This window comes from Penaeus vannamei, chromosome 10, assembly GCF_042767895.1.
Source record: "Penaeus vannamei isolate JL-2024 chromosome 10, ASM4276789v1, whole genome shotgun sequence".
Taxonomy (NCBI): Eukaryota; Metazoa; Arthropoda; class Malacostraca; order Decapoda; family Penaeidae; genus Penaeus; species Penaeus vannamei.
The window spans coordinates 11,658,945-11,674,664 of record NC_091558.1 but is presented as its reverse complement, the minus strand read 5'-3'; the positions used below and the strand labels follow the sequence as shown (position 1 = coordinate 11,674,664).

General features: G+C 39.1%; 1 protein-coding gene across 1 annotated transcript; it reads right to left on the bottom strand.

The window, feature by feature from the left end:
- Nucleotides 1-6,496: 6,496 nt before the first annotated feature.
- Nucleotides 6,497-13,442, bottom strand: LOC113821670 (aldo-keto reductase family 1 member B1). The gene is made up of 10 exons (XM_027374183.2): nt 13,395-13,442; nt 11,801-11,874; nt 11,272-11,439; nt 10,836-10,952; nt 10,182-10,265; nt 9,928-10,044; nt 7,973-8,100; nt 7,692-7,851; nt 7,373-7,458; nt 6,497-6,699 (listed from the first exon to the last, which is right to left on the bottom strand). Exons 2-10 carry the CDS (start codon nt 11,864-11,866, stop codon nt 6,666-6,668), a joined length of 960 nt encoding a protein of 319 aa, XP_027229984.2. The 5' UTR covers nt 11,867-11,874; nt 13,395-13,442; the 3' UTR covers nt 6,497-6,665.
- Between the last annotated feature and the right edge of the window lie 2,278 nt (nt 13,443-15,720).

Genomic DNA, 15,720 nt, shown 5'->3' with positions numbered 1-15,720 from the left:
ATATTTCCACATTAAAAGAGGGGTATTTGAGAGGGATTTTCAAATATAGATATACAGTTGAACTTCTTAGACTAGGCAGCTCAAGGGACCCGCCCAAAAGTGCCTATTTCGAGAAGCTGCCGAATTCGGGAAGCTGGGGTCCAAGGCATACGTACCGACCAGGAGGACAGGGAGTCATAGATATAGTGTATATACACTATTAACATATATTCTATATATGTACAAAATTTTAAAAATCGCATTATGAAAATGAGTGAAAACTGTGCTCTTGGCACTTGACTTGCAAAGACGCAATTTCCAAACCTTATTTACAAAATGCATTAGCAAAAAAAAAAGAAAAAAAAAACTATACGAGTGAAAACAAGACATCAACTTAGTCTGACGAGAGAATTACGCAAAGTTGTTTAAGTAGAGACTCCAAAATTAATTAACTGTTCACGCGCTTGAAAAAAGAAAAGTCAACCTGCCGGTAGGATGACACGAGTTTTTCAAGTAAAGAATTTTTCATCGGTGTCATATCTGCACATTGACATATTCTCGTGCAGAAAGAAGTCCCGAAGTCTTTCCGTCATTTCTATCGCTTCTCTGATGGTTGCGTCCGGACGTGTTTCGTTCTCCTCGCCTTCGTCATCACTGCCGTCCTTTTCATCAGAATGTCGCGTTTTAATCAGAATCCCACTGCCGATTTTGGGGAAGCTGATTGGCTAATCGGGACCGGGATTTGGCTGCCAATTGCCGGAGACGGGAAGTGCTTGGTCTAGGAAGTACCTTTAATAAGAAATTACATTAGTGTCGGTTGGGACCGGACAAAACACGCCTATTAGAAGAAGCTGCCAAGTCGAGGAAGTGCCTATTATAAGAGGTTCCATTGTATCCGAAACCGGTCAAATACATACCGTGTATTGTGTAGATATTTATTCTCATTCATGTTTTTTCTACAAGATGAAAACGTGCAATTGATTGGAGAGTAAAACAAAAGGCTTAACGGACCTTTTTCTTACTGGTAGCATTAAGGAGCAGGACTTCACAGAAATCGACTCTTCCCCCAGGGGTAGTCTCCTCTTCCCCCCTCATAAGAAAAACTTTGTCCCACAAAACTCCCCAACCAACTCCACTGCAGAAACTATGAATGACATTCAAAACTATATGCTTGAGACACAAGATCCCATAACTCATGCTCCTTCGACACTTGAAGTGATTGCCGATATTCATTCCCCTCCTCCTCATATTCCCCCTACACCCCTTCCTCCTACTCCCTCTCAACACAACCTAACCCCCTCAATTTCATCCACCACCGATATCCATCCTCCTAATATCCATCCGCCTCTTACTCATAGCACCCCTACACCCCTTCCTCTTAATCCCTCCCAATCCCTCCCAAGACAACACATCCCCTTCAACTCCAACTATCCATCCTTCTACCACTAATACTCCCCTCACACCACTTCCTCCTACTCCCTCCCAACACAACCCACCCACTTCAACCCCAACTATACGCACATTCTCCCTCCCTCCATCCCCTCTATCCTTTCCACTCCCTCCCGGATACACACGGGAATCACTCATGTCACACCCGTGCCCTTCCCCAGATTCCCTACCTCCTGACACCCCTCCTTTACACCCCCTAGCTCCTTCCCCCCCAGATTCCCCAATGCGTACCGTCGCTTTCACTCAAAATAACTAAAATATAACTCTCCTACATTGGAATATTCTCAGCTTCCGTTCTCACAGACCAGACCAGTCATATCCTTGCTTATAATCCATCTATTATCTGCCTCCAAGAGACTTTCCTCACACATCCTCCAAATTCCAATTCCCAATTACCATTCTATATCTTCCCCACACTCCCTTTATGTCTCGTCTATACTTATCCATAATAAAACACCTTAATATCCTCCACTTGATCTAACTCCCTTACCTAAACCACCATAATCCTTTTCCCTCATCAACCCTTACCCAACTTCAACCTTTCAACATTACTCTAGATAGTTGACGCATAGCAACTATCACCTGACATCCCCCTTTACTATACCTTCCTATAGTGCTATATGAGCTTAGATGTCTAGCACATTTATTTCGCCTTTAACTATTAACCATTAACCATTACAAGAGAGGTATTCGAGAGGTATTTTCAAATAGATATATTCGAAACCGGTCAAATACATATGTATTGTGTAGATATTCATTCTCATGTTTTTTTTCTTCTACAAGATGAAAACGTGCAATCGATTGGACTGTGGAACAAAAGGCTTAACGGACCTTTTTCTTCCTGGTAGGATTCAGGAGCATGATTTCACAGAAGTGGCCTCTTCCCCCAGGGGTAACGCCAACAATTCAAGCACCGAGGAACGTGTCGGTCCATCTTTAATTGAAATTAGAAGGACGAGGACGTGTTTTACTGCCAAAATATAAGAAACTCGGAAATAAAAAGCAAGTCCAGGAAACAGCAGATTGAAAAAAAATAAAATACATATCGAAGGATAACGAATCGACTTGTGAAAAGAGAATGAAAGCATTTTAACACGAACACAAAAATGATTTGAGTTCATGAATGTTTTTCGGGTAAAATGATAACTTCACATTAGGCGTGAATTATGAATATTAATGCCGGATACCCTCCCCCCTAATCTCTTCCACGTTGTCGTGGGGGGGGGGGGGTGCTTAAGAGATGGTGACTGAGACCCAGTGTACTTATTCAGACCTTGACCACCCCTACACTGGAGCTCGAGCCTCGCCTCAACTACATTTGCATGATCTTTTCTCTTCTTCACCCCCCTCTTGTCCTGTCCACTCTGTACCTCTGGTTTTCCTCACTTATCTTCCCTACAGCGACCTCCCAACCTGTCAAACATCCTGGTGGAATCCCATACTTTCTGCATGGAAAACCTGTTCTCCTTCCTTAGACACGTACACATCCTTCACTTGATCTAACCCCCTCTTGTCTATTCCGAACCTAACCCAATCACTCGCCCCTCCACCTCTACCCATCTTTATTCCCCTTTCTGTACCATCCTCCCACTGTACAACTGTTGACATATAACACCTAACCATTAACTCGCCCCCATCTCTATCGATTCTATACTTTAGTGCTATATGACCTTCGATATCTAGCGCATATGTTTTGCTTTTGGTCATTAATTTAACTTCATCCCCATATCCTATAGTGTGGAAGTCGAGCTGAAAGTTTGAAAGGCTGGTTTTGTGTCAGTCCTGAATGGCCTTCGTAATCTGTTTTCGCTTTCCTTTACCCTTTTCACTGCCACACCCCAATCCCATGCCCGTTATTATTGTTTGGGGCTTAGGGGACGAGAACTAAAACCCAATGTAGGTTGTCACCCTGCCCTGGACCTCAGCCCTTACTTCAACTAATTTTACGTTTTTTTCTTCACTTTTCTTTTTCTTTTTTTTTCTTCATCTCCTGCCCACATCCACAAGTGTGAGAGCCGTGCTGAAAGGATGAAAGGCCTTCGTACTCCGTTTGCTATTCCCTCTTTCCCATTTTCACTATCATACTAACCTGCAGTGCTCTCTGAAGTCTAACATATTTTGTTCTAATTGCCCCTCCCAATCCCTTGCCCGTTGTTGTCGTGGGGGGGGGGGGGTCTTAGGAGATGGAGACTGATGCCCAAGGTAGGGGATCACTCCTACCTTAGGCTTCAGCCCACAGCTCAACTAATTTTGCAAGGTCTTTTCTCTTCTTCCTTTCCTTTACCTTACTTTCCCCAACTCTTTTCCCTGTTCAGTTCCCAAAGTGTGAGAGCGGTGTTGAAAAGATGAAAGGCTGACTTTGAGACAGTCATGAATGGCCTCAAGGAGCCATGGGCATGGCATTCCCTAGGTAATTGTTTAGCCCTTACCCCTCATGGGGACCCTGAGGGATGGACGTTTATCTTCCTCACGCATTTTAGGCTTCAGATGGCCAGTGATGAAGATTTTGTACCCTTTCCGCGTTAATATTGCCAAAATTACCTTTCGTAGAAAATACCTTCCCCATAAGCTCTATATCGGTGGAATATCTTACCAGGTCAGACCATATCAACCTCCTCCCCGTCAATATAAAAAAATTTTGGCGTTTCGGTCACCCTGCAAAGCACTGTCGCTCCACTGCTCGATGCCCTCTATGTGACCAACCTGGTCATGACCGTTCAAGTTACCCTGCACAGCTGCGTACTTATGCCAATTGTGGAGGCCCACATAATATATCTTATAGGAGTTGACCTGCCTACAAATTTGAGTCAGAGGTGCCAGTTCTTCGTTACAAACTCTACGGGAAACCAAGCAAGAAGCACGCTATCACGTCTTTTCTAGCAGTCCCATTCAACGCTCTGCTTTTCTCCCCTCTACCCTAACTGTCTTTCCATCTTCAGCAGTACCTCTTCCCCCTACTCTTCACCTTCCCACCTCAACCCCTAACCTCCAATCAAATCCATTTTCCATTATCAATCCAGATACTCCAATATACACAACTTCCCCTACAATTACAGTTTCTTCTCAAATACCTGTCCACCCTTCATCTCATAAAAAAAACAAACTTATTTTCCAAACCTCCCCGCCGAACTCCCCTCCAGAAACCCATGAGGACATCCGAAACTTCCTAAGCATGATCTAAGAAAATGCTCCCCTCTCTCCAGGAACATCCAGGCCATATACATCTAAATGTGTTCCATGATGGAACAATGCACACTCCAAAGCGTTTTGAAAGAACAGAGAAGCAGGGAGTATTTCTTGCTTTCAGCGAAATACCCCCAGCCAAACATCACCCTTAATAGACTTTTAAAGAATTAAACCACAGAAACCCAAACTCTGTCAAAACCAGCTGGCAAAATTATGTTTTTGCAATCACCTCTACATGTCTCCACAGTATGACGTAGAATCCATATCAGGGAATCATCATCCTTATCCTGTTCCAGCCCTCCATATCCATAACACCTTCATTTCTGAACCTTTACAAGTTGCGATTGGTCTTGCATATTTCGACCAGGTAAGCTCTCACCTTTCTCCCCACGTCTATACCATCAAAGCAGCCAATAAATTATATAACATTAAATATTCCATCTCTCCTTGGTCAATAGCATCCTATATGAACAAACGCTTAAATGCGCCCGCCTACGCATTGGACACACTCGCCTCACACATTCCTTTCCTATCTCAAGTCACAATCTGATCCTCCTCTACGCTCCTCATGCGATGTCCCGCTTTCAGTCACACACATCCGGCTAGCCTGTCCCCGCTTCACAGCAACTCGCATCTCTATTTTTTCTCACTTATTCTCCCCCCCCCCCCAACCTATCGGACATCCTCTCGAAGCCCCCTGCCTTTTCCTTCGACAACTCAATCTCCTTCCTTAGACGTATAAGTATTCTTTATTTCATCTAATCATCCTCTATCCTTATCCTTCCCCCTCCTATCAATAACTATCCCACTCCACCCCTCTTTCTATCCCTTTACGCTAACATACTATCTTACCATATGATCGTTAAAACGTAAGTAACTTTGCCCTTTCATCACAATAATTTACCATAGTGCTATATGAGCTTTGATTAGTACATCCATTTGTTTAAATAATTAAACATTAAACATTGTTCTAATTTTTATTCCTTTTTTCTTTTTGCCACAATACTTTGTCATAATGCTGTATGCCTTTTCCTGACCTGAAGCCTGACCCTATTGCCATATTTTGTATACACCACTAATTACCTTAGATGATGACGCGCCAGAAATTTTGAATAAACAAATGAATAATTCCGGATACTTCAGATGGCGTAGAAAAGAAAAACAAAGAATTTTGGTAGTTGAACGAGCGTATGTGAAATATTTACCTATTCATGATTTCTGTTTTAGTTTCGTTAATTCACATCAATGCGGCAGATAATTACCATAATATTAATCAAAAACGAACACAGAAACCAATCTGGGATTTTTTTTTAGAGCGTCTTCCACATGTAGCCACGTAGGAATAAGAAAATCATAACATTTATATAAATGCAGCAGGACCCCAATCAGTTGCCACGTAGTACCCATTCGACCCCAAACGATGCATTTCTTCAGTCATAAGCTCCCGACGATTGGCGAGGGCGCGGGGATTCGGCAATACATTTCGGATTCTCGGTGCTGCTTCCTATGACGTCACTGCAAAGTCTAAATAAGTCTTTGCTCTGACTGAGTCCCTGTGTGCAAAGGCGTTGTGTAAGCAGCCTTAGTCAGTTTAAACAAAATTTACTTGAATTTGAAGTATATAACTGTATTTTTTATGAATAATTACGGGCACTCACAGGATGATTTTGCTTGCTTGCATTCTATATTTTTTTGGGATATGAATAGTCTTTACCAAATTTAACACGCGCATGGATTGTATCTGCGTATTTGGCTGCTATATTTCTCTGCGTTTTTTTATTTTTGTTTTTTTTTATTTTTTCCTTTTTTACTTTTTAAAAATTCTTTTAGGTTTTGAAGAAAAACTCCAAAGAAAGAAGTCATCAAAAAACATATCACACGTCATTCTGTTAGTAATCTTTATTTAAAAATAAGTCTTAAGAATCAAAACTACACCTACTTACACATCCAAAACAGTATTTCGCGAAAGAGAATTTAAACGACGTAAAGTATTACTTGTCATAACACTCTCCTTTCCACATCTGATGAATTTACACGAAGAAAGTCGTCATTTACTCCATATCGAATTCGGGGTGATCTGACATCCTGAAACAATGAGACGAATACACTTATGACTAAATCGTGCATTGCAACCGAATCACACCAGCATATAAAGTTACAAAACACAAAATACTATTATGAGTACACTTGCTATCTCTAATGACAGCCACATGCACATGATATTTACACCGATACATTAATTTGACATCAAATCACTTGTAATTTATGATTTCGTTCTGAAGGCTGCATAACACTTCAGTTTACAGTGATGTATAAAACATTGCAATATGAGACAGATCGGTAGGTAGATAGATAGATAGATGGATAGATAGACAGACAAATAAACAGGTATATATATATATATATATATATGTATACATATATATATATATATATATATATATATATATATATATATATATATATATATATATATATATATATATATATATATAGAGAGAGAGAGAGAGAGAGAGAGAGAGAGAGAGAGAGAGAGAGAGAGATAAAAGACATGGAATAAAAAGTATTTTCGTAAAATCAACCTTGATAATTTTTGTATATTTTATCCATTATCAATCATTTACGACTGAAAATTATTTCATCGGGGCTTATCATCTTTTCTATCAATATTATCGTCCTACCAACTTTCTCCAGTTTTCACTCGGTCAGAAGATAGCATTTGCTCGCCAGAATTTTGCACAAGGAATCCGTGACTTACTTCGTCGCGAACGAGCGCCCGGAAGGCCCTTTGTCGAGGCTCCTCAGTGCTGCCATCTCGGTGGCGGTCAGGGCGAAGTTCCAGACCTGAGGAGCGCAATTATGTGCATTGATTATTAATCGAGCCAAAATTAGTTGATAGGGGAATATACTGTCATATATTTTTTGTGTAATAACATGCATTTGGATATTCCTGTGGTTTTACTGCGGAGTGCAGATATACGCTCGCTCTGTAACTCCGCGCACAGCGTAAATATCAGCGGTAGATATCATATCTAACTCCTTATCATGAGCCCGCGACCGCTGGCCACTCGACTCACGTCAAAGTTGGCGGCGATGCGCGAGGGCGTGACGGACTTGGGGATGGCGATGAGGCCCTGCTGGACCAGGAAGCGGAGGAGGACCTGCGCCGCCGTCACGCCCTGCCGCTCCGCCACCAGCCGCACCACGGGGTCCTCCAGCAACTCCGGCACCGCTTGGCTGCCGAGGAGAAAAACTAGCATTTTAAGTATTGCTAGAATCACAGTTTCTTTCTCTTGTTTATCTTCTGCTGCGCATGCGTGTCTTGATTGCATTCCCAGGGCATGAAAACGAACCTCACCTGAACCTCAGCTGAGCCATCTGCCTCCGGCCGGGGGAGCCCAGGGGGGCGTATGCGGTGATGGCGATGTTGTGGCTCTTGCAGAACTCCTGCATGTCTGGCTGCTGGAAGTGGGCGTGCAGCTCAACCTGCGGGAGAATGGGGGAAACATGTAGCTTATATATATAATACCTCTCTCTATCTTTCTATACGCACATATATGTGTACATACACACATATACATACATATATATATATTTATATATATATACATATATACATATATATATACATATATACATATATATATACATATATATATATATATATATATATATATATATATATACATATATATATATATATATATATATATATATATATATATATATATATATATACATATATATATATTATACACACACATATACATACATTATATATATATATATATATATATATATATATATATATATATATATATATATATATATATATATGTATATCTGTGTGTGTGTGTGTGTATGTGTGTGTGTGTATATATATATATATATATATATATATATATATATATATATGTGTGTGTATATATATATATATATATATATATATATATATATATATATATATATATATGTGTGTGTGTGTGTGTGTGTGTGTGTGTGTGTGTGTGTGTGTGTGTGTGTGTGTGTGTGTGTGTGTGTGTGTGTGTGTGTGTGTTGTGTATTATATATATATTATATATTATATATATGTATATATATATATATATATATATATATATATTATATATATGTATATATAATTAAGTATGTTTATGTACAGTTCTGGAATTATATTCCGATACACATGCTGGGCCCCTTTGTACATCTGGCAACCATTTCCACGTAAACATAGCGCGGATAAATGGAAAGAGCAAATCAAACCCCAGATCAGATAACCTGAGGTATATTGATGAAAGATGGAATAATGCACTACCGCATTTATATCATGAATATATTAACCTCTCCGATCGGGATTCGATCCCTCACCGCCGTTGCAAGAGATTGCAAAACGGTCACTCTAGCTGATTGCGCGGATAGAATTTTTACGAATGAAGCGCAAACCCTCGGTTGGTTGCAACAAACATTGTGGTTGGTGGAATATAAATAACCAATGTGTTTTAGTAGCTGTTTTTGGAAACTACGTAAGCTATTTGATCTTTCGTTTACTTGAAATGAGGGATATCAAAACATGTAGCATTAGTTATCGGTGACTTTGAAGTGGGATATTTTCAAATGCAGCTTCCTGGAAATGTTTATTTATGGAAATGGCTACACTTTTGGAGGTGAAGTGACATCCCCCCCTCTTTTAACACAATTTTCAATTATAGCTGCATAATTCTCGAAGCATGAGAGCGCCTCATTCTTAATACATCTATGTATGGCAGCTAAACCACATCAAATTCTTTGCTAAATCGCTGCTACTTTTGTAAATGCTTCTTGTTGCACCATCTAGTAGCGGCTATTCGAACTGATGAAATGACTATTTTTTTCTTTTCTTGTCGCCACCAAATAAACAGAAAAAATGCTGAATAACATTCTACATTATAAAACACTGTACGAGGGCAAAACCACAGTAGGCCTACAATGAATATATGGATACTTTACCCTTGCGCGCGCGCGTGCGTGTGTGTTTGAGCGCGCACACACACACACACACACACACACACACACACACACACACACACACACACACACACACACACACACACACACACACACACACACACATATATATATATGTATATATATCTATATTTATATCTATATGTATATGTATATATATATATATATATATATATATATATATATATATATATATATATATATATATATATATATATATATATATATATATATATATATATATATATACATATACACTTCCATACATGACATATCCTTCCATTCCCTCCCTGCTCGCGCTCTCCTCACCTGCTGGACGGAGGGCGGGACCTTGGCGACGGCGCAGATCTTCCTCAGCTGCTTGACGGAGAAGTTGGAGACGCCGATGGACCTCGCCAGCCCCAGCGTCTTCATCTTCTCCATTTCCTGGAAGAGATTTTTTTCGGTTCGTGTTGAGAATCAGAAAGTTTATGTCCATTTGAAGATTTGTTGAACTGATTCTAGAGCCAATTTGATAAGGTAATATTGGACACACACACACACACACACCGTGCTAAGCTCACCTTCCACACAGCAATGAGGTCAGTTGCATAATCCAAGTTCAGCTTTCCATCGACCATCGGGAAAACATCGTTGTCATCCTTACCCTGAAAAGGTAGCGCATCGTGAATACTCTCGATGCATGCTCATTTTGATCTCTTACTGAACCTGCTAGGATGAAGAGAGATAGATAGACAGATAGATAGATATTTAGAGACAGAGAGATAGAGATAGATAGATAGATAGAGATAGATAGATAGATAGATAGATAGATAGAGAGAGAGAGAGAGAGAGAGAGAGAGAGAGAGAGAGAGAGAGAGAGAGACAGAATGGATTTCAGGAAAGATGACAACTGGCAACTCATCCCGGACTGTGGAATAATCCGATTCGCCAAGTATTTTATGAGAAAAAAGTAGGAAATTGGTGTTAAGGACTACATATTTCATTCAAAAAGACAAACAATATTGCATATAAGTTTTGACATCTAAATGCATGTAAGCAAAAGTTTTGAGTCTCAGGTGATTGTAATTAAAAAGGCGAATCGGGTACTCTTGGGCCTGGGTTGAGTTGCCAATTGATTATTTCCTGAAATCAGACCTAGCATAAGAGGTGGTACAGGAAACAAGAGGCAGTGGAAGAACAGGTGCAAGAAGTAGAGAATGCGTATGCTTCCTTGCCTTCATGCCGATGGGTGCATGGACGAGGTAGAGGTCCACATAGCCCAGTTGTAACTTCTCCAGGGACTTCTTCAGGAACTTCTCCACGCCTCCTTCATACATGCCGATCATGGGCAGCTGTGGGTGGCAAACGTATTAATGATGTTTTTATAAATTTAATCGTTTGAGTATACTGAAGGAATATTTTAGGTTATGTACCTCTGTCAGTTCAGAATGTATCCTCTCTAATCAGTTTCACGTCACTGATAACGTATAAGAATAATAATAGTATATCAGGTGGAATTGCGAAAGGACTAAGATCATAGCCGCTGCCTCGTCCTCAGATTGCGTCACTTAGGATCACTCCGCTTTTCTCATTGCCTGCTATGTCTTCCTCCGCCCCCTCAGTGCCCCTCCTGCACCACAGCCTCATCCCACTCCCCCCTCATTCCCTCACCTTGGTCACGACGAAGATCTCGCCCCTGCTCTTGCCTGTCTTCTCGAGCCAGTTCCTGATGCCGGCGCCGACGGCCTCCTCGTTGAGGTAGTTGTAGGCGGTGTCGATGTGGCGGTAGCCGGCGTCCAGCGCCGCCTCCACCGCCTGCGTTACTTGGTCCGGGGGGGACTGCGGGGAGGGGGGAGGTTATCAGTCTCTCCTGATATTAAAGTTATTAAACTGACACGAGTTATTAATCACTTTTATAGTCTTTGACCAAGTTTAGTGAAGTATATATTCCTCATTCATTACTAATGTTGAAACTTGGGCGGAATACCAATAATAGAGTAAATATTACCTTGAAAACCGTAACACGTAACGACTACGGTTCCTTAAAACAGGGATCCACAACAAAAACACACAACAAATGATAAAACCATCCCAATGGATCACGCAAGGTCCATCAGCACAACAGATAATAAAAATACAATATACAAACAAACACGAGAACCTGAACTATTATTAATAAATGCCCAAGTTCGACACCAACCTGCCAGCATCCCAGCCCAATGAGAGGCATGCGACCCCCGCACCTCAGGGTGACTGCCGTGTCCATTTCTGTGACTGAAAACGGAATACAGGATTACACATTGCTTGTAAACAAATTGACAGGTACCTCTACAGGCAAGGGAGATGGCTTCCGTATTTTCTATCTATCTAGCTATCTATTTATCTATATATGTATATATCAATCTATCTATATGTCTGTCGATTTATTCATCTGTCTGTCTACGCATGTGTCTATGTGTGTGTGTGTATTATATATATATATATATATATATATATATATATATATATATATATATATATATATATATACATACATTATATATATATATATATATATATATATATATATATATATATATATATATATATATATATATATATATGTATATATGTATATATGTATACATACACACACACACACACACACACACACACACACACACACACACACACATATATATATATATATATATATATATATATATATATATATATATATATATATATATATCAGATCTCATTCGATACATGCTTGCGGAGGACGGTAAAGTCAAAGAGTGTTTTATGCACTTTGGTAGAGCAGTCCATGTCTCTCATGCTACGTGTCTTCAAGGCTTTGATACTGTGTTTTGTTTTATGGAAGCCAATCCAGGATGCTATCTAATGCCTTGGAGTCGTTATTTGCTGCCTTTTTTAATATGTCCTTACTCCAGATCAAGGGATTCCGTTGGCTGGACCATGTATCCAACCGACTTCTACAACAGGAGACCAGCATAGGACCAGTTCCTTCCGCCAACTCAGGACATAAATGCACCTAGCTCGTTTCCCTGTGGGTGAGTCTGCCCATCAGGTTGTCTCTTCAAGAGATAGTCCTGGGTGGAGGAGGCCCGCGGGACGACCTAGGACGCCGTGGCTTGGCTAGATCGACCCCGTGGCTTACAGCGAAGGGTGGATGGGGATATTGCATAGTAGTTTTGTATCACAAATAAATTACACTGTAATACGTCATGTCCTGGAGGTGTAACCTGACCAGACATGTCATCCCACAGAAAGTCAAGAATCAAAACAAGTCCTATCAAATCTTACTATCAATAAACATTGTAACTAGCCTATCGAAGTTACGCTATCGATAATTTCCAGCATCCCCATGAACTCTTTAATGACTTTAAATACAAGACACTTTTTATGATAAAAAATCGTCAGAGAGAGAGAGAGAGAGAGAGAGAGAGAGAGAGAGAGAGAGAGAGAGAGAGAGAGAGAGAGAGAGAGAGAGAGAGAGAGAGAGAGAGAGAGAGAGAGACAAAGAAAGAGAAAGACAGAGACAGACAGAGCTTTATAAATGGGTAGATAGACAGAACGAAAAACTGGCAAAAGGATATACAACTGGAAGATAGAAAGAAAGGAAAACAGACAGACACAGAAAGAAAGAAAAAGAAAAAGAGAAAGAAACAGAAAAAAAGAAGAAAAAGAAAGTAAAGCAAAGAAAAAAGAAAGAAATTAAGAAAAAAAGAAAGATGGATAGACTTAGACACTGTTTAGGCTTACAGGTAACGAGAGAAAATTCAACACCTTACCTGTACGAAGGAGTGACGTCGACTGGGTCCCAAGGTCTCCCTCTTCCCCCTTTTACCTGTTGATCTGATGCCACCCGCTTCCCCTTCAGTTCTTACTATCTTATCTTCTTCCCCTTCCCCTCCCTCTTCCCTCTCCTTTGCCACTCCTCGCCTTCCCTCTTCCCTTTCCTTTATTATCCCTCTGTTCCCTCTCTCTCTCTCTCTCCTTCTCCCCTGTCCTCCCTTCCTCTGTCCTCTAATTCTCCCTCCTAACTCTCGTCCTCCATCTCTCCTCTCCCCTCTTCCTCCTTCTTCCGCTTTCCCTCTCCTTACCTTTCTAATCGTTTCCCCTCTCAACCTTTCTCTTTCCTCTCCCCTTTATCCTCCTCTTTTCCTACTTATATCCCCCTTTTCCCCATTTCTATCTGTTGCTTTGTTGTTATGAAGACTGTCCCCCAGAATAGATATTGATATAGAAAATAACTAAATGATTTTTTACTACATGTTAGTTTATAAACAAAAAACCGCAATAAAAACCATAAATAGATAAGAATAATGAAAAAAGAGGATAAACAAGAAACCGCAATAAAAAACATAAATAGATAAGAATAATGAAAAAAAGATGGTAATGATAATAAAGATAATAATAATGATAATGATAATAATAATAATGGTAAGGATAATGATGATAATAAAAAATAATAAAAAATAATGATAATAATAATGATAATAATAATAACAATGATAGTAACAATGATGATGATAGAAAAATAATAATGATGATGATGATAATAATAATAATAATAATAATAATAATAATAATAACAACAATGATAGTAACAACAACAATGATAATAATAATAATAATAATAATCATCATCCTCCTCATCCTCATCCTCATCCTCACCATCACCATCCTCATCCTCATCATCACCATCATCCTCATCACCATCATCATCATCATCATCACCATCCTCCTCCTCCTCATCATCACCATCACCATCATCCTCATCCTCATCCTCATCATCCTCATCATCATCATTATCGTTATCATTATCATCATCATCATCACCACCATCACCATCACCATCATAAGAACGATAACGAATAAAAGACTACTTACGCCCCCAGAGATGCGAACGTCACAACAAACGCAAACAAAACGCAGCGAGTGTTTGCGATGACTCAGCTTCTCCTGATACACGGAGACCTTGCCGATCGTCAGAGTGAGACCGCGTTAATTTGTGTGTTAATGTTACGAAGAAAAGGGGGGTGGGGTGGCGTAGCTATGGATTTTATTTCATCATTATTTTGTTTGTCTATTTATTTGTTCATGATCATTATTAGTATTGTTATTATTATTATTATCATTATTATTATTATTATTATTATTGTTATTATTATTATTATTATTATTATTATTATTATTATTATTGTTATTATTATTATTATTATTATTATTATCATTATCATTTCATTATTGTTATTATCATTATTATTATCATTATTATTATTATTGTTATTATTATTATCATTTCATTATTGTTATTATCATTATTATTATCATTATTATTATTATTGTTATTATTATTATCATTATTATTATTTCAATTTTTATTATCATTATTATCTTTATCTTTCTTTGGGGGGAGGAGGTAGCAGGCTGCTAATTTTGCAGAATTTCTGTTTCGCCCTTATTATAAGTTTAGCGGTAAAGATAAAGTCGTTTTAATATGTCAATATATGTAAAATCTTGAATCACTATCACAATCAAAATAAATAAAACACATGTAAAAAAAAACTGTAATATATCCAATTAAGGGAAGACATCTGAAAGAGTGAGCACCCCTCCCCCCCCCTCCCCGGGTACGAACAAGAATGAGTAATTCTACAAAGCACTCTACGTGGCTGGCGTCTCACCATGACATCGTTACTCTAAGTACCCAATCACGTGATTCTGATGTAATATCGAAAGGTCATTTACACATCTCGCATTTTGGAATGTGTTCTCACCCATCCGCCATTTTTTTTCCTCTTATAAATTCGTCAGAGTTATTATTTTATATATTTTAGAAAGCTTTAGATTGAATAGAAAAAAAGGGAATTGGTTTATAATCTATCATTAAGAGTATTTTTTATATATTTTAGAAAGCTTTAGATCGAATAGAAAAAGAAAATCGGTTTATTATCTATCATTAAGAGTCTATGAACTCACAGCAAATAAGCACAGACTCATATAAACTGATAAATGTATCTATGGAACAATGTATGAATAATCTAGTGAATCTATATCACCTTAACCCAAATTTGGTGACCGATTTAGCTTTGCTCTTTGTGGTATCTCGCT

What these genes read in the sequence shown, in the direction of transcription:
- LOC113821670 (XM_027374183.2), bottom strand. Translation starts at nt 11,866, where the DNA reads ATGGACACGGCAGTCACCCTGAGGTGCGGGGGTCGCATGCCTCTCATT. An exon ending in AGATCTTCGTCGTGACCAAG is followed by an intron (nt 10,953 to 11,271) that starts GTGAGGGAATGA and finishes TGCCACCCACAG; the next exon opens with CTGCCCATGATCGGCATGTA. An exon ending in GCATCGCCGCCAACTTTGAC is followed by an intron (nt 7,459 to 7,691) that starts GTGAGTCGAGTG and finishes TGCGCTCCTCAG; the next exon opens with GTCTGGAACTTCGCCCTGAC.